At 40.1% G+C, this 18,595-nt stretch overlaps 1 protein-coding gene across 1 annotated transcript in view; it reads left to right on the top strand.

Moving 5' to 3' along the window:
* pea15 (proliferation and apoptosis adaptor protein 15) overlaps window positions 1-17,177 on the top strand; it is a 57,852-nt gene extending 40,675 nt beyond the window's left edge. The window contains exons 2-4 of the mRNA XM_085350698.1: window positions 14,709-14,883; window positions 15,003-15,158; window positions 17,061-17,177. Coding sequence (XP_085206824.1) covers window positions 14,712-14,883; window positions 15,003-15,158; window positions 17,061-17,125 — 393 coding nt within the window. The 5' untranslated portion in view covers window positions 14,709-14,711 and the 3' untranslated portion in view covers window positions 17,126-17,177. The remainder of the gene's footprint in view (window positions 1-14,708; window positions 14,884-15,002; window positions 15,159-17,060) is intronic.
* The last annotated feature ends 1,418 nt before the right edge of the window (window positions 17,178-18,595 follow it).

Raw genomic sequence — 18,595 nt, 5'->3', positions numbered from 1 at the left:
GCATGAGACTTTTATTGTGTGCTGGCACATTCTTTGTAGTTACTTCCTGAGTAACCTTTTGAGCAAGTTTAAGACAGGTCATTAGGTTTGTATTTATGTGATTCATAACAGTCATGTTGGATATAAAGTGGCAGCCTTCCTTTCCAATCATGAAGCTGTATAATGACAGTTTTTTTTTTGTATACTTAGTATTTAGTGTCTGATTTCTTTATGATGTTTATATGTATATATGTTTTTATAAAGAGAAAAAGGCATGTTCTGGAGCTCTCCGTGCCACAAAGTTTTGTTGGTATGGCCATGACTACAGTAAAAGCAGTTGTAACCACTGACATGAACTCTCAGCTGCCCAGTTTGTCAGCCTTGGTTTTCTTTAAAGTCATTTTTGCTGATTTTGGGAGCTCTTTTGTTTTCTTGTTGTGCTTAGTCCTGTCTCTCACTGTAATAGTTTCTTGCAGGCAGACAATAGTTTATCTATAAATGTAAGACTCAATGTAAAAGATGGATGTAGTTACCGCATCCGAGCTTAATCTTGCATTCGCTCTCATGGACATCAGGGGGTGTCTCCTGCGGTTACTAAATTCAAATTGTAAATCTGCTCACTCAATAAACAACAAATTGCTTCATGTTTAAATGATGTTAAATAGAACATTATGTTTATTTTGTTAATAATAGTCTCGATTAAAGTCAAAAAATGAGAATAAAGTAGGCTTTGTACAGGGAGTGCAGAATTATTAGGCAAGTTGTATTTTTGAGGAATAATTTTATTATTGAACAACAACCATGTTCTCAATGAACCCAAAAAACTCATTAATATCAAAGCTGAATGTTTTTGGAAGTAGTTTGTAGTTTGTTTTTAGTTTTAGCTATTTTAGGGGGATATCTGTGTGTGCAGGTGACTATTACTGTGCATAATTATTAGGCAACTTAACAAAAAACAAATATATACCCATTTCAATTATTTATTTTTACCAGTGAAACCAATATAACATCTCCACATTCACAAATATACATTTCTTTTTTTTTTTTCTTTTTTTTTTTTTTTACATTTCTGACATTCAAAAACAAAACAAAAACAAATCAGCGACCAATATAGCCACCTTTCTTTGCAAGGACACTCAAAAGCATGCCATCCATGGATTCTGTCAGTGTTTTGATCTGTTCACCATCAACATTGCGTGCAGCAGCAACCACAGCCTCCCAGACACTGTTCAGAGAGGTGTACTGTTTTCCCTCCTTGTAAATCTCACATTTGATGATGGACCACAGGTTCTCAATGGGGTTCAGATCAGGTGAACAAGGAGGCCATGTCATTAGTTTTTCTTCTTTTATACCCTTTCTTGCCAGCCACGCTGTGGAGTACTTGGACGCGTGTGATGGAGCATTGTCCTGCATGAAAATCATGTTTTTCTTGAAGGATGCAGACTTCTTCCTGTACCACTGCTTGAAGAAGGTGTCTTCCAGAAACTGGCAGTAGGACTGGGAGTTGAGCTTGACTCCATCCTCAACCCGAAAAGGCCCCACAAGCTCATCTTTGATGATACCAGCCCAAACCAGTACTCCACCTCCACCTTGCTGGCGTCTGAGTCGGACTGGAGCTCTCTGCCCTTTACCAATCCAGCCACGGGCCCATCCATCTGGCCCATCAAGACTCACTCTCATTTCATCAGTCCATAAAACCTTAGAAAAACCAGTCTTGACGTTTCAGCTTGTGTGTCTTGTTCAGTGGTGGTCGTCTTTCAGCCTTTCTTACCTTGGCCATGCCTCTGAGTATTGCACACCTTGTGCTTTTGGGCACTCCAGTGATGTTGCAGCTCTGAAATATGGCCAAACTGGTGGCAAGTGGCATCTTGGCAGCTGCATGCTTGACTTTTCTCAGTTCATGGGCAGTTATTTTGCGCCTTGGTTTTTCCACACGCTTCTTGCGACCCTGTTGACTATTTTGAATGAAACGCTTGATTGTTCGATGATCACGCTTCAGAAGCTTTGCAATTTTGAGACTGCTGCATCCCTCTGCAAGATATCTCACTATTTTTGACTTTTCTGAGCCAGTCAAGTCCTTCTTTTGACCCATTTTGCCAAAGGAAAGGACATTGCCTAATAATTATGCACACCTGATATAGGGTGTTGATGTCATTAGACCACACCCCTTCTCATTACAGAGATGCACATCACCTAATATGCTTAATTGGTAGTAGGCTTTCGAGCCTATACAGCTTGGAGTAAGACAACATGCATGAAGAGGATGATGTGGACAAAATACTCATTTGCCTAATAATTCTGCACTCCCTGTATATCTTGTATATAAGATATTAATGTTAATTCTAAAATAAGAATCGATAGTTTTCAATTGGATTCACTATTACATCATAGGAGAATAGCTGAGTTTTTCGGGTGTTTTTTTTGTGCCATCCCTACTAAAAAGCTTCTGCAGGCACCACTGGTGATGACAAATACCAGAAACCACATCCAGTAAAATACTAAAACAAACAGAAAAGCTACTTTGTTTCTGTCTCCACTCAAAATGACTTCATCACTCCGCTCACATGAGGAAACATCTTTCATACATATGTAAAACCTGCTTTCACAAGAATTGAGAGCACAAGTAGCTGCTAATCAAATGCACTAAAATAACTGATCATCAGCTCTGCTTAGGTTTGCAAAAATGCATGATAACAAACCACAAGACTTCTGGAACAATGCCCTTTGGAAGGATGAGACCAAAGTGGAGATTTGGCCATAATGCACAGCACCATCTTTGGAGAAAGCCAAACACAACATATCAACACAAACTGAGCATGATGGTGGAGGAGTGATGATTTTTTTGGCTTGTTTTACAGCCACTGGACCTGGACACCTTTCAGTCACTCATCTGACTATAAATATCTCTGTAGATTAAAGTATCCAAGAAGCAAATGTGAGGCCATCTGTCTGGTTGAAATTGACCCAGTGATCAGGACAATGATCCCAAGCACAGCAGCAAATCTACAACAGAATGACTGAAACAGAAAAGAATCAGTGGCCTGATCAAAAACCAACTTCAGCCTGACTCAAAAGCTGTATTAGGACCTGCATAAACAAATGCCAGCAAACCTCAAGAAAGTGAAGCACTGTTGTAAAGAAGAGTGGCTCCATCTGTGTGACAGGCTAAAGGTGGTTCTACACGCTGCTGAATCATCGGGTCTACTTATTTTTATTTTTGTTTTTGTTCATATGACTGCATCTATTATATTTGAACATAATGTTAAACTTGTACAGTCCCACAGGACCCTGTCTTGATAAATGCAACACAAGAATCAAAACTGATTGTAAACAGTGTGTGAGGCCTAATAATGAGCGCATGCTTTAGCACCTGCTTATTGTTGGTAACATATGTCGTCACTTCAGTAAATAGGTTGATTTGCACTGGGAAATCAGCCAATGGCAACATAAGAATGAGTGCAAATTTGTACACCGGAAACAACGGATTAAATAATTGTGCCCACATTCCTCTGCATATTTCTTTATTAATGTTTTTACATTTTAATCCATAGTTAGTGAGTGCAGATATATAGGAATAAAAACACACCAACACCAAAGCAGGTGGGTTGAAGTGAAATGCTTGAAAGACAAAGTAATTAGCTATGTGCTCAGAGATGCTAATTTATATCTGTTTTGGGTGGGAGGGAGATTTCTGACCTGAGATGTAGATTTTGGAGGCGGACATTTGCTGTGACCTGCAACTGTGAGCTCTTCTGCCTCCCACTCCCTGATCCCTTACCTCCTCCTGCTCATATGAGACGGAAGATGCTTTACTGTACTGAGAGATGTGGAAAAAAAAAAACAAGCAAGATATACAGAGAGGGAAAAACAATATGAAAGAAATGCATTTAAGCTCACTTAAACCTTGATATGCTTTAAAGTAGCATTGCTCAAATTAGACAGAGATTACGTCATGTAATTATATAATTTTTGGAATAAGAGCCGTTGTTCTGTCAGAATAGGCGCTGCTCTACGTGGAGCGCAGAAGAGATTTTTGTAAAGTCGTTTATGAGAGATTTAAAGATGGAGAGTGGGCGGGACTCCTACTCTCTGCCTCTCAGTGCATCTGAGTGAAATAGAAAAAAGTCCTGAGAGAGAGAAAGCGATGAGGGGAGGTCCTGAAAGGTCAGGGTAATGAACAAGACTGAAACCAGCTCTTCTGCCTCCCTGAGTAAAACAAGATGATAAGATAAGTGATAGCAATTAATATTTTTTTTTTTTTTTATTATATTTGTGTCCCTGCCACTCTGGTTTCTAGGAGGGGACCAGAGGTTTCTGAGGGGTGGGTGAGTTTGCTGGTTGTTGCTGCCGGAGGTCATAAAGAGGGTGGTACACAAAAAAACCTCCTTGTGACCTTGGTTTGGTCACTAGCAAATTGCCGCAGTCACCAATTGTTTATGCGGAAAACACAATTTTATGTGCAAATACTCAATAATGGTTAGGGAAATGGGAAATCTTTACTTTCAAAGTAAAAGTTGTCCCTTGTGGCTGAAACTAACACACATTCAAAGGCAGCTTTGAAGGTGAGCGGGCTCTGTGTCTAACTTGTGTTGCACCTTTCACTGTTTCACTACCATTTAGCAAGTAGCTGGTGGGTGTTTATAAGCCAGACCTTCTCCTTGGCATCCATGCAAACTATTGATGACAAGGTTTTTGGTACTGCATTGTGTATCGCTTTGCAACTAATTTCACCTTGTGACTCACAGCAACCACTCTCAGTTGGGCAATACTGCTTAACAGCTGATGCTTGCTAGCTTGTCGTCAACTGGTCTGGAGGCCTAAAGTTTGACAAGGAATGACTGACAACCTACTTTGCAATATGATCTTTGGGAAACTAACTTAAGAATTGCAAACATAGACGTTACAACTGGAGAGAAAGATGCTAATGTACTGTATCGTAATTTCAGAAGCATATTTATTTGATAGATGAAAGATTAATATTCAAAAGTAATCTTTCACATCAACTAAGAGTTGCCAAGAGTTGGATGACTGTAATGTCTGCACAGTGAATTTGACACTAGCAGACAACAAGTTCTTGGCTTGGTGTAGGTAACAACATCTACAAACGTGGAACTACTTCACTTACTTCAAATATCTCATGTGTGTAACCTGCGGCTGTGTATCTTGTGGCTGAACAGATTTGCCAGAGCATAGATGGTGGTCTGATCTCCACACTTTCCAGCGCAGGAATGGTTGCAGAGCAAAGTGATTATTAGAATTACTGCATTGCCACCAACAAGTTAAACTGAAGTTGATATCATGTCAGCCCAGACTAATATTTGTCTGTGTGTTTGTGTTCAAGTATTGTTGCTTTTTTTTTGCAGTCTCCATGACCATGAGTAAACTACTTTAACGGGACGTATATTTATTGTCTGCAGCACTTATATTCAGACAAAAAGAGATGCACGATCATGGCAACCAAGAAAACAGCTTTAAAAGAATTTAAATAAACCACGATCTTTTTCTACTCGCAGGCATGTAAGATGTTTTGAATTAATAACAGATTGAAAATAATACAAATGATGTGTAAAAATCCGTGATGTGTATGACTCGTTCAACTTGGCGTGAACACTGAAATGATTCAGTCCTCCACCAACCTCTCCAACCTCCAAATGTGAATGTTTTCTCCTTTTAAAACTGTAAAATAGATTTTTTTTTTTTATTCTATGGACACGATTTAGCATTTATGAACTGAAAAACTAACTTCTGAGATACAAATCAATAGAAAACAGACCATGAGTGTATCACGTAGTGCCCTGAGAGTGCCTTGACTCATATGACTCATACTAATTAAAAAACTAGTTCAGGATGTCTGTTTGGGATCTGTGAGATTTTGATGTGCAAGTGTCGATAATTTTCTTTGAGCTCATCTTTCTGAAAGGCCAATGAGCTTATGCCTTGGGAGTCAGGGTCTTTACCCAAATTGTGCTCAAAGCTGGGGTCACATTTGTTATTTTAAGCTGCGAGAAACCTGGAAACCGATGGACCATGAGCTGGTTGAGCTAATATATCACTGGCATTGTGGTTTATTCAAAAGATTTAAATATTCATGTTAAAATTTAATTTAAATATTTGATCAAGTGACACGGACACGTTATTTTATAATGACAATATTAATTAGTTGCAATCCAAAGGTTTGAGATGTATCATTTACTTATTACCATCTGGCAAACTCACAAGCTAACAGTGAGTTTATTGCAGCATTTACACACCAGCAGTCATCGCGATTTCATTAGTGTTAACATATTAAAAAACATTCAGTAGAAAAAAACAAACGAAAGAATGTGAAGTATTTTAATATTAATACACTCTGTACAGGGGTAACCAATTCATACACCTGATGAAGATGTAGGGGGACTAACAGCAATAAAGACAAAAGGCAATATCTGTGTGAGGGAGCAGGAGAGCAGGGGTGGGGGAGGAAATGGAGTGCTGGCAAAGATAAACCAGTTGCACAGTTTGAATAAATTGCATAGAGCGGAGTCTGTTTCTTGTTCCAGATCTCTGTCAGAAAGATTTTGAGCTGCAATCCTTGTGGTTCGGTTGCTATGGTAAAATCTAAAGGCTTGTCTCCAAGCTGAAGTCCAGCACAGTTGTGTGTGCGCTGTGTTTGTGCCTGCGTGTGTATTTGAAAGAGAGATGGACAGAGTGTGTGTGTGTTTATTTGCCTTTGATACAAGGAGCCACACAGGAGACGTGTGTGTCATGTCTATTGATCGTATGACTGTCACAAGGTCACAGTCAAGATGAGCATCCTCACGATGTCTCTTTGAGCTCACTTGTATGTGTCTGAATGCATAGTGCTAAGTTTTTCCCCTGTATTGTATTGGTCGCTGTTTCTGTATTTCAAGTGGACTAAAAACATTAACTTTTGAAGGTTTTTTTTCTTAACAAGTCGATCACCCCTGTGATTTTGTGGGCTTTTATTCTGAAAGAGACTTTGTCTCTCTGTAATATTTTAAGGTCTTTACCTTCCAATATAAAGTGCCTTGGGATAAATGACATCGTTATGAATTGGTACTATAAAAAAAAATTTAATTCAATGTACGAACTGAGTTGAAGCAGAGGAGGGGGAGAGGGGGTCTCGGCCCTGTCGCTAGGTAACAGTCTCCAGGCCTAAAGGCAAAGCCAGGCTTGGTTTCCATGGTGATGTCATTGGTGAATGGAGTTTGGGTGGTTGTGGTATACATATACAGTATACGTGTGTGTGTGTGTGTGTGTGTGTGTGTGTGTGTGTGTGTGTGTGTGTGTGTGTGTGTGTCCTAAACAAAGGGAGCAAATGTAAAAAAAAGAGAAAGAGGAAGAAAATGAGGCCTGTAATGGAAATCATAGCAGCAGCTTTCAGTTCATGGTCTTCTGCGTTTGTATCAGTCGTTATCTTTGTCTTCTCACATGCTGCCTCGTGTTTTGGTACAAGATACCGATCAGCTGCTGCTGTGTCTACTCCAGGACAAATCGTGCGCACGCATGTTGTCGAACATTTATGGGGGGAGAAAGAGAAACAGTAGTAGTGGGTGAGCAGTATGTTGTGTCTGAATGGATAATGACCTGATTGCACAGCAGACTATGGGAGGTGGGCAGGAAGAGGGGGTTAACAGTTAACCGTAATGAAGTGGAAGAAGCCTTGCTGCTTGGCTTCTATTCACACTGAGAGCTGTGGGAGAGCAGTCAGGACCAAACTATGGCTTGAATTGTTTTTGTATAGATTCAGTAAACACTGAGAAGGGACATCAGCTGCCAAAAATGCATCCTTGACTGCAAGTTTGTCCATTGCTATAGCTAAAAGAAGAATCCTTCCATATGAGGCCATTTATATTGTGCGCTGTGATTGAATTTAATCATTATTAATCTTTGGTTCTCTTCCAAAATGTGTCTCTTATCCTGCCTTCCTCCCCTCTATGAGCCTGGTTCTGCTGGAGGCTTCTTCCTCTTAAGTTTTTTTTAGCGTTTTTCCTTCCCACTGTTGCCAAAGCGCTTACTCATAGGAGGTTCATCTGATTGTTGGAGTTTTCTCTCTATTATTGTAGGGTCTTTACCTTACCCTATAAAGCACCTTGAGGCAACTGATGTTGTGATTTGGCGCTATAGAAACAGACTTTAATTAAATTTAATTGTAGCTGTAAAATAAGTAAAGAACACACATCAGGCACAGCACAGACACTCTAAAGGAACTTACATCTGGTGGCGCGCATGAGATCTGCCAATTGGATGGGTAGAAGGGTATAAGCTGAGTCATCGGCACAGAGATCAGCTGATCTGCTGGTATCGTAGATGAGCTTCACTTCACGACTTGCCTCAACTCTCAAAATAGAAGTGTCTTTCTTCTCTACAGCTCTAGGACGCTGCAGCGTGCATCGCGCTCTCCAGACACTTGGAAACAAAACAAGGTGCAACGTTTTGAAATTCATGCAAAATTCAGTGACGGCTGAACGCTCTGGACTTTTGGCTACACATGTCTGCATACAGGATAAGAGAGCCTGTGTCACTAGATACGACTAAGCTCCGGGGCCTCCTTTGCACAGTGTTTTCAAAGTTGCCTAGTTTGGATGATTGCACACATGAACAGCCATAGGGTAAAATAATCCGCTCTGTCTACTGAATAATCTCAGACTGCTCCTGTAATTTGTTTATATGCCTCAAATGATTGTTTTGCATTTCCTGTGACAGGCTTGTTTTGCTGTCCACGGAAAAAAAAAACAGAGCCAGGAGCCAGTTAGGTTAGCTCAACTCAGACTGGAAACGGGGGAATTGAATGCAGTGACTTAGTAAGCATAAAAGTGAAGGCAGGCAGATTTCTTGGCAGTGATACTGATGCAACGCGTTCTCAACATGTTCAGCTATTCATGTAATAACAAACAATATTAATGCAATGTAACTTTTAATAACATAAGCTCCAAACCTCCTTTTGCAAGTCCAAATCTTCCCTTTGCATAGTTGATTACAGCTAAATTAGATTTGCTGCTCATTCAAATGTTTTGCCACTAATTACTTTCCATATATTCGCAATATAACTTGAGTTTTAATTCCAAAAATACCGTCAGACAACCTATGTCTAGCTTTCTGTTCCAGAAATCAGTTTTTCTTGTTCAAGATCGCCTGCAGGCCTCTTTAACAATTAAGTGTAGTGACAGTGCACACTGCAAATAAGCTGACAGAGCTATTGGACTTTGTAATTATAATTTCAGTGACAGCTCTTCCTCCTGCTCGCGCTTTCACATGCAAACACTCGGGCAGAGCAAGAGTGAGCGAGAGGCAGCAGACAGAGGAACGAGCAGACAAAAGCATGTTTGTGTTCATGAGAATGTGAAGCACAGTGGGTCTCTATGTATGGAAGCAGTGTCAGGCTCGTCCCAGAGAAACCAAGCAAAAAGGGGAGGGGTTGCAGTCAGGGAGGCTTTAACAGACTCTTGTGGTTGGAGCATGGTTGCAATACTACACATATATAAATGAAAAACAGTCTTTTACTCTTTTACAGGGAAATCAGGGACTCGTCAGTGGCAGAAAACTGATCTTTTGTGGCATTCAGCTCAGTAGTGGTGGTTTCATTCATCGTCATGGTTTCTGTATCAGTTGTCAGGCAACAACGAGCCTCGATGCTCTGACCAAGAAAGCAGTGTCATCCTTAGTTAATAAAAAAGCGTGACATGTTCATTGAGACTTTTTATTTTTTTATTTATCCAGCAATTGAAAAACATGTAATTGAGACCATTTGACATCTGCAGACTTTCAGCTTCAATTTAAGCAGTTTTATGTTACAATATGTATGCATTGAAGCAGTTGTGTTTTATATACAGTCCCTCGTTTTCAGACACTCAAAAATAATTTGAAAAACTAACAAAAATTTTAATCAAAAACAATTATGTTTAATGCAATGGCTGCCTGAAGTCTAGATCCCATGTACCACTGTTCACATGAGTACTGGACCTACCTATACAACAATTAGAGTGCAAGATAGGTCATGCATACTATACTGTTATAATCAGCTGCAAAAAGTTAATAAATTTGGCACAATTTTTACAATATTAGGAAAGTTAACTATCTTGCATAAAGTAAAAGAAATGAGCTTCCATAGTTGAACGAACATAAGGTGGTGATCGCTGAGAGCACAGAGGGAGCTAAAAAGAGAAAGAAAAGATATTAGGGAAAGTAAGAAGGGCACACATCAATAAAACGACAATATTCAATATTCCTTTATTTGTCTGTAGCAAGCCCAAGACTGCACATTTTCAGTAGGAATAAGAGTTAAAGGCAGCAGAGAGTCAGAGGAATGTAAACGGGGTGATGGGATAGAAACACTAAATGTAGCCACTCCATCCATTCTTGTTTTGTTTTGCCATTCTCATATAAAAGTACACAAAAGCAGCGCCAGTCCATTGTGGTGCAAAACAGGGAGCAGGCAGGGCGACCTGGGTCGAGAGAGGAGGCTCAGACACACACACACACACACACACACACAACTACAACCTTCATTCTTTCAATCAGCTTCCCTCTGTCATGGGCACAATTCACAAGCTCATGAGCTGAAGCATACAAGCATGCATTCACTTGAGCACACACACACACACACACACACAAACACACACAGACATACACACACACACAGTATTGAGACCCTCATTGTATTCAGTGGAGTTAAGGTGCATATTCCTGCTCTCTCCCACGCAGAGCTTTGTGTTGATTGAGCAAGTTGCTCTGGTTGGAGAGGAGATGAATATGACATTTAAGACTGAAATAACACACACACACACACACACACAAGCATGCACGCACTGTAGAAATGCTCTGTCATCATTGTGCTCTCGCCCCGAGGCTGAGATCAGGGTTCTAATCCAAATGCAACCATTAGCCATTAGAGACAAACAAATGTGACCTTAAATCAGCCTCTGGGACGATTACATTAGCCATCATATTTGCTCTGAGGCTCTGCGTTGGCCCACACATCGAGTGCTGATTTGAAGACTTAGTCGCTCTGTCAGTATCTGTTCATCAAGTCACCAGCTGTTGACTCTACTTTTTTTTCTTCTAGTGTGCATAAAAGGTAACAGGTTACTTTCTGAATGATCGAGCTTAGAAAGTAGTGCATGTGGTGTTGTAGTTTCAGGCACAAATATAACGCCCCCTTTGATGAGGCTAGGATGATATTGCTGTGCAGTGAGATGCTATTGCTTGAGCAAGCAAAGCTGCCTCTACGCTATGTAACGCTCCACAGCGAGTGGGGGCCCTCTGGTGGCAGCGGTAGGCAGCAGCACCGTTATATAGGTCACGCCGCTGATCATGGAGCTCTTCTGGGCTCTCTGTATGCTGTGTTCACTGTGATGAGACTGAGGGGATCAGAGGCAGACAGACCTGCGTGCCAGTGCCCATGATGCACTGCACAGAGCTGCTGCTTCTCGCCAGCTGCATGTATCCCAGGGACAAGCGACCGGGGGGGATGGGACAGAAAGATATCAAATGAACAGTTCATGTTTAATTTTAAGTATAATTATGTTGCACTTGTAGGATTTATAGAAGGCCCTGCTACAACTTGTCTAACTCCCCAAAGTTGCCCAAAGTGTCCCAGAGCAAAACAACAGATCCTGTCGAGTTCCCAGAGAGACTTTTTTTTGGTTTGTTTTTTAGGTGACCTTAATCATTTCAACAAAGCTAATCTGCAGCCTCAGTAAACTCTCTCAGGGACGAAGGAATCTCTCCAGGACTTTGGAAATCCTGAGGCAGCCATGTGATTGGTTGGAAAATGCTGGAAAAATTAGCATTGGCAGCTCACTATGTCTCAGCCCCTCTATCTTTGTCACCAGACTTCACAGTGCAAACCAGGGAGAATTAAGTGTGTGTGTGTGTGTGTGTGTGTGTGTGTGTGTGTGTGTGTGGCATTTAAAAATGTCAAACCATGTTATAAGTAAGCTGCAACAATTAAGAGTGAGCTTACTTGTGACAACTTTAGTTTACCTAAGAATTAAGATGATACAATCATCATTTGTTTAATCAGGACAAAAATAATATGTGTATGTTAAAATATATATAATGTGAAATGAATGCTTTTCCAGTTTAAGGTCTGGAGCTTCCATGGTGTCAAAGGCTGAGAGGCACGTTACACCCTGGACTGGCTGCTAAACTATTGTGGGGATAACACTTAAAGACAGACAACTATTTACATTCGCATTCACACCTACAGACACACCTGCCTGTGGGAGGCAGGAGGATTATCTGGAGGGAACATGCAAGCTCCAGATAGGAGGACCTGCTTGGTGAAGTGCTAAGCGCTTCACCACTGTGCTCCCAAAAAAACAGATTCATGAATATAAATATAAATGATTTAACACAGCACCTGCAAAAATATGTCTGTTTGCTCCTCCCTCTCTCTTCACCTCATGCAGATCATCGCTACACAGTCATCTGAATATGAAAGTGCGTGCAAATCCCTCGACCCAAATATGATAAACCCGAGATATGATTTACAGTCTCACTATAAAAGCTTGCATTTGACCTCATGGTGCACTTTCTTTGCTTCCTCTAAACCAGCGGCGCTGAGCGGAGCAAACAGGCTGCGCAACATGTCTGACACACTGTCAGTTTATGCCTCTGTTTTACTTTGTGTGTGTGTGTGTGTGTGTGTGGGGGGGGGGGGGGGGGGGGGGGGGGGGGTGTCCCTTTTTTCACCCACTCCTACACACTGACACACACAAAAACAAATACCCTCATACTATGTCTTTGTAAGAACAACCTTAACCCTAAAATCCTTAAAATGCACGCTCCTTTGCCGCTGGTGTGATCTCTGACCACAGCATGCCTGTGTACTGAATCTTCTGACCACTGCTTACATTTCACGTCAAAGCTGAAAAGAAGCAGATGTTAGGAGAAGGAAAAATTGTGAGTCAAAACTGTTAGCCTCAAAATCTGTTATTCAAACTGGTATTGAAGTAAAACATAAGGAAACACAGCTTTATTTAAGTGTAAATAGAGATGTAAAAAATTACTGTTTTGACTCTGTTTATAGAATTTCACGTTATCCCCCCAGAATGAATATTTATTACATCGTAGCTCCAGTGGATTACATAATAATGTGTGTCAGCTGTTCCCAAAGTGTGTGCTGCCGTCCCCTTGTGGATCATGATTTCACAGCAAACGATTCATAAGATGATGTCCTCTACTTCTGATCTGGAGCTTATATCTTATATTGGGTGGGGGGGATGGAGCTCTGGCTGTCATTTCAGTGCCAGGACATTTTCCTTTCAAATCTGGGTATACACTATAAGCCATAATATTAGGTACACCTGCTCAACCCCTCTTCTCTCTGAGTTTCTGCAGAAGACGACCCCAGGTGCCACTCCTGTCAGCTCAGAACAGCAAACAAAAGCTGTAATGAACACAGGATCGTGAAAACTAGGCAACAGATGATCTGAAAAAACGTTGCCCGGTCTCATTCTCGATTTGTTTCTCCTGTGACGTTCAGATGGTAGAATCACAGTTTAGTGTACAACATCAAAGCATGAACAGGAGATCCACATCATGGATGTGCAGCTGACAAATCTGCAACAGATTGTGATGCTGTCATGTCAACTGGGACCGAACTCTGAGGAGTATTTGCAGCATATTGTTGAGTCTTTGCCATGAAATGTTAGGACAGTTCTGAAGGCAAAAGGAGGACCACGGTGGTATTTGCAAGGTGTACCTATTTCTCTGGCCAGTGAATGTAGAATCCTGCTCACAAACTGTTTTTTTTTTCCCCTCTGGTCTCCTCCCCAGTCGAAACCAGGAGTCACATGTTTAGCCGCAACAATTTCAAAGTCCTGAAATTGTTGGGTTTTCTCTGTTTTCCTTGAATAAGTGCAGGGTCTTTACCTTACAATATAAAGTGCCTTGAGGTGACTGCTGTTGTGGCTTGGCGATGTATTCATAAAATTGAATTGAATTGAACTGAAACACACAGAAAAGCCAACAAACAAAGAAACTGTCATTTTCAGTCATTTCACTAGGGGGAGACAGTCACAAAGGTTTGCATAAGCAGGAGTAAGAAGTGCTTTTGTTTTGCATCCATATTTTACACCCTGCAAGAAGAAGCTGGTGTTGACCCCGAATAAAATGCAGTGCCCATATTCATTGTTATCATTACATGTCAGATATCTTCATTTATGATATTCTCTGATGTATTTTTAATCGTTTTCTGGACAAATGGGAGATCTGCGAAACCTATATGAAATAAAAAGATTATCAAAATAAATCCATCGACTTGTGGTGGAGAAAAATAGACTGAATGTTAAATAAAATCCTCCTCTGGGTTAAAAGATCTTCCCTTTGGGGCCTTCTTGTTATGGTTAAAAGTCTGTGTTTTGTCCAGATTGGTCCTGTTTTTTCTCTTCAGTCAGTCTCCTCTTCCAACTCTCTGCTAAAAACCAAACTCTGGCAGCAAATGACCTTAAAGAAAGGAGATGACTCTGTGTCTTTGTGCTTTTCCATCCCACCCTGACGGTATGCTATTGTCATCAGCTAAGTTTTTCTCGCTGTTTTCCATTGTGAAGTCTGGGAAGTAGGTGGGCTGCTTGCTGCTGCTGCACACAGCAATATTAGATTGAGATAATTTAGGAACCTCTTTCTCTCATCACTGTAGATTTTGTTCTTTCGCGCTGCCATCGTTGCAACTTAACATTATTTCAATTCTCACCTTTCTTTCTCTTCCCTCTTCCCGTGACCAGACCATGGCGGAGTACAGCTCTCTGCTCAGCGACCTGTCTGAAAACATCACCAACGAGGACTTGGAGCAGCTCAAATCTGCCTGCAAGGAGGACATCCCTGAGGACCAGAGCAACAACATCACCTCCTCCAAAGAGTGGTTCAGCTACCTGGAGAAGAATGACAAGCTGGCCCAGGGTGAGAGACATAAATTAGATCCACTTCTTGTTATGGTTCTTTTCATATGTGGCTTAAATTGATGTCAGAAACACCTTTATGAGCCAAAAAATCTCCTCTAATAATGCTTCCTAATGCAGATAACCTGTCGTACATCGAACACATCTTTGAGATCTCACGGCGACCGGACCTGCTGACAAGGGTGATCGAGTATCGCACCAAAGTGCTCAAGATTTCTGAGGATGATGAGATCGACACCAAGCTCACACGCATCCCTTCGGCCAAGAAATACAAAGGTAGCACGCTCTGTCTTAAAAATTGAGAAAGTTGAATTTGTTTATTTGAAAGATTGTTCCCTGTTTGGTTTAATGTTCTCCCAAATCTGATCTAGTTCTGCTCTCTAGTGGCTCAACCGAATAACTGCCTGAACAACAGTGATCTTCATTCTCAGTAAATGTATGAAACGGGCTGATCTGCTCATAAAATAGATTAAAAAGAAATCGTGTTTTACATGGTTATACTTGATGTTGTAATCATTAACCAGTAATATGTAAAGTCACAACTAAAGCTTCAGCATTACTGGAAGACCAATATGTGAGAAATAAAGTAATTATTATGTCGTATCAGCCGCATTTCAGTTTCCTCCGTTTCCCCTTTTTTATTTTTAAATTAAATCTCATGTTTTACTTTCAACATTTTAGACACAGATTTAATTATGAGGTTGAAATATACTGCTGGTATTAAACAGACTGCAATTTCCAATAGACTGCAATAACCTGTCAGCTTTTGAGAGGTTAAATTAATTCAGAGGCTTCATGTTGAACTGAAAATGTTCATTTCCATTCTCTACCTATTCATTTATTTAGTTTTTTGTTTAGTTTATTACAATATTTTTGTCTTGTAATAGAGTGAGGTTATAACAACATAAAAATGTGAGGACAATGGTCAAATAAGTCTTGTTGTTTCCTCGTCATCATCATCATTCTTTATCTTTCCATCGAAGTTTGTTCATCTTGTTTAATTACTAATAATCAAAGTGCTACAAAAATGTGACACTGACATAACTAATGATTTTATCAGGCAAAAGAAGAAGAAAAATGTAATCTTTTCAGATCGTTGCTGTAATGAAACTTTTAAATTACAATAAAAAGTTAAAAAATTAAATTAAAAACAAAAATTTAAAGCTTTCAGCTGCTGCCAATTGCCTTCAAATATGTCCTTTAATTCAATATTTTTCTCTTTTCTGGATGTTACTTAGTAAAAATAAAAGGCACCAAAAATGTCATGAATGTTCTTAGTCCTGCTGTTTGTATAGTGATGAACAAATTCATTAAACTGACACATAATGTAAGGACATAATGTTAAGACACTAACTGACATTAGCTGCCCTTAATTGGCAGTACTCATTTACTAAGTACAAAATTAGATTTTTAAAGATAGAACATAACTAACATTGTTATTAGGGAGTTTTCAATTTTAGCACTTTGCAAAAAAAAGTAAATCACATTAGAATCTTTTAGAAAAAAGCAACTTTTGTTTGCTAACTTTTAACAGCTGCTTGCTAACTTGTGTTATTACTAGAGAATAGAGACAGAAGAACAGGAATCAGAGAGAGGAGCAATCCCACAGGGAGACAGATGTGAGGACATGGACAGCTTGTTTTTGCTGGTTTTTATGACGGTGCATGTCACAAACACAAGAAAACGCAAATACTTTAGAAATCTTTTTAAAAATTAGTTGAAAACTAAAAATTATACTGTTTTGCATTAGGCAAATAGCAAACTGAATTCACATTCGTATGCCCAAATTTGAGCTGGCACACTGGACTTCAAACATAACATTTAACAAGTTTCTGGTGGAAAATCTTTCTAGCGTTGTCGGCACATTTTTGATGAGAAATCAAAGTTTATTCTGATGCTGTGTATTGTGTTAACGCGAAGCAGCAGAAAACGTTCCTTATGCCTGAAACTGAGTCTAGTCTTAACAATAGCTATAAACAGCTATAAATCGAGCTGTGTGAGTCGGATATCTGTAGAAGCATTTACTTTACGTGAGAAAAGACTTAAATCATTTGTTTTTAATGTGCTGTCTTATACTTGTTGTCTTGCACCTTTTGAAAGACCAGGTTTCTTATGATTACCCTTTCTTTCTCTCAACTCTCTTTTTCCAACATTTCACCCCTCCGCTGTGAAATAAAGACATCATCCGCCAGCCATCTGAAGATGAGATCATCAAGTTGGCCCCACCCCCTAAAAAAGCATGAGGTCACGAAGTCCAGCCCTGATCTTGGCACCTTGATTTCTTCACTCCTGGCACTCCAGTTATCCAATCAACCGTCTTTGGCCAGCCCTTCCTTCTTCACCCCTTCGCACATCCAGCCACGTACCCCCACCCCCTTTCCCTGCATTACCACATACCAGAACCACGCAGGCCGCCACCAACACAAGCAACCAATCCGATCATAGTGACGCAGACTCTTCCCAAGCTGTGGAGAGACTGGAAGCTGCAGAAAAAAAGACATTACATGAAGAAATCTGGAGACGGACCAACAGAGTATGTGTGTGGAGAGAGAGAGAGAGAGAGAGAGAGAGAGAGAGAGAGAGCCAAAGTCTGCCCCCGATTAAGGCACTGAGTGGGTCAGTTCAGAATGAGTGTGATCTTTGATACTGTGTTTATTGCAACCATCTGTGTGTGCATGACAGTCAAGGTTGTCAAATTTAAAACAAAGACTACATCCTCCCAAGAGGAAGCAGAAATTACAACCCCCTGCCTCTAAACTAAACAATGGCTCATTTATTTTTTCCAAAATCTAATTTTAAAGAAGAAGAAACAGAAATACTAAAGGTGTATATGGATTATAGGTATAATGCAATATACTTAGACTAACAGAATTAACCACTAGTTAAATGTTTCTATTGTTTTTTTTGCCTTGAATGTGCAAATTAGCCAAAATGTCACAAACAATTGTGTAAAAACTACTGAACTACCATGTAAGAAATGTAAACAGTAATCTGCATTATCAGAAGTAATTTTAAAATCAAAACTGCAGCGATTAAAGCAATTAAATATTAAAAGTAATCATACATAACATATTCCTCTGGTTCATTTCTGTGACAGGGTTCATGTAATGTGCAGCTTAAGCTGCTTAAAAGAAGATTAGCATTAGCATAAAGACTGGGAATACTGGAGTGGACAGCCTGTCTATAGCCTAACAAATTAAATTTAAAATCCTTCGAAGAACTTTTTGACAGAGTCAGACTGGATGTTTCAGTCTCTTTCAGATCTTTAAGATAAGTTAAGCTAATCAAACCCAGTGTTAGCTATACATGAATCCGGCAGCCGATTTGTTCCGCCAGCTAGCTAGGTCACTGCTACAAATGCCTCCATGTTACACAAATGAATCAGCAGCACCAGTTATTTAACATTTGGCATGTGCATACCAGGTTTTATTTTGTTCTATTTGCCGACTTTTTTAACCCATGCTCAAGAGAAGTCAACCTTAGAGAAGTCATAGTAGCAGTGGTTCTCAGGTACTACTGAAGGTACCTTATAGAGAGGGTGATCTTATTGCACATATTCTGTTTGTGGCATTACCTTTGTGGTTTTTATGTTGTTCTATAAAGCACAACAGTGAGGCCACGGAGTAAAAATCCCATTCATATTCTCCATAGTGGGTTTGAGTACGAGCCATAAAGATGGAACACACCAAAGGAGGCTTACCTTGAGGTACAAG

Source organism: Diplotaxodon limnothrissa, linkage group LG3 (genome assembly GCF_057381915.1).
Source record: "Diplotaxodon limnothrissa isolate DT_005_m linkage group LG3, D_limnothrissa_male_GT1.1, whole genome shotgun sequence".
In the NCBI taxonomy this organism is placed as follows: Eukaryota; Metazoa; Chordata; class Actinopteri; order Cichliformes; family Cichlidae; genus Diplotaxodon; species Diplotaxodon limnothrissa.
The sequence above is the reverse complement of the archived record's forward strand: the minus strand, read 5'-3'. Positions and strand labels throughout refer to the sequence as shown.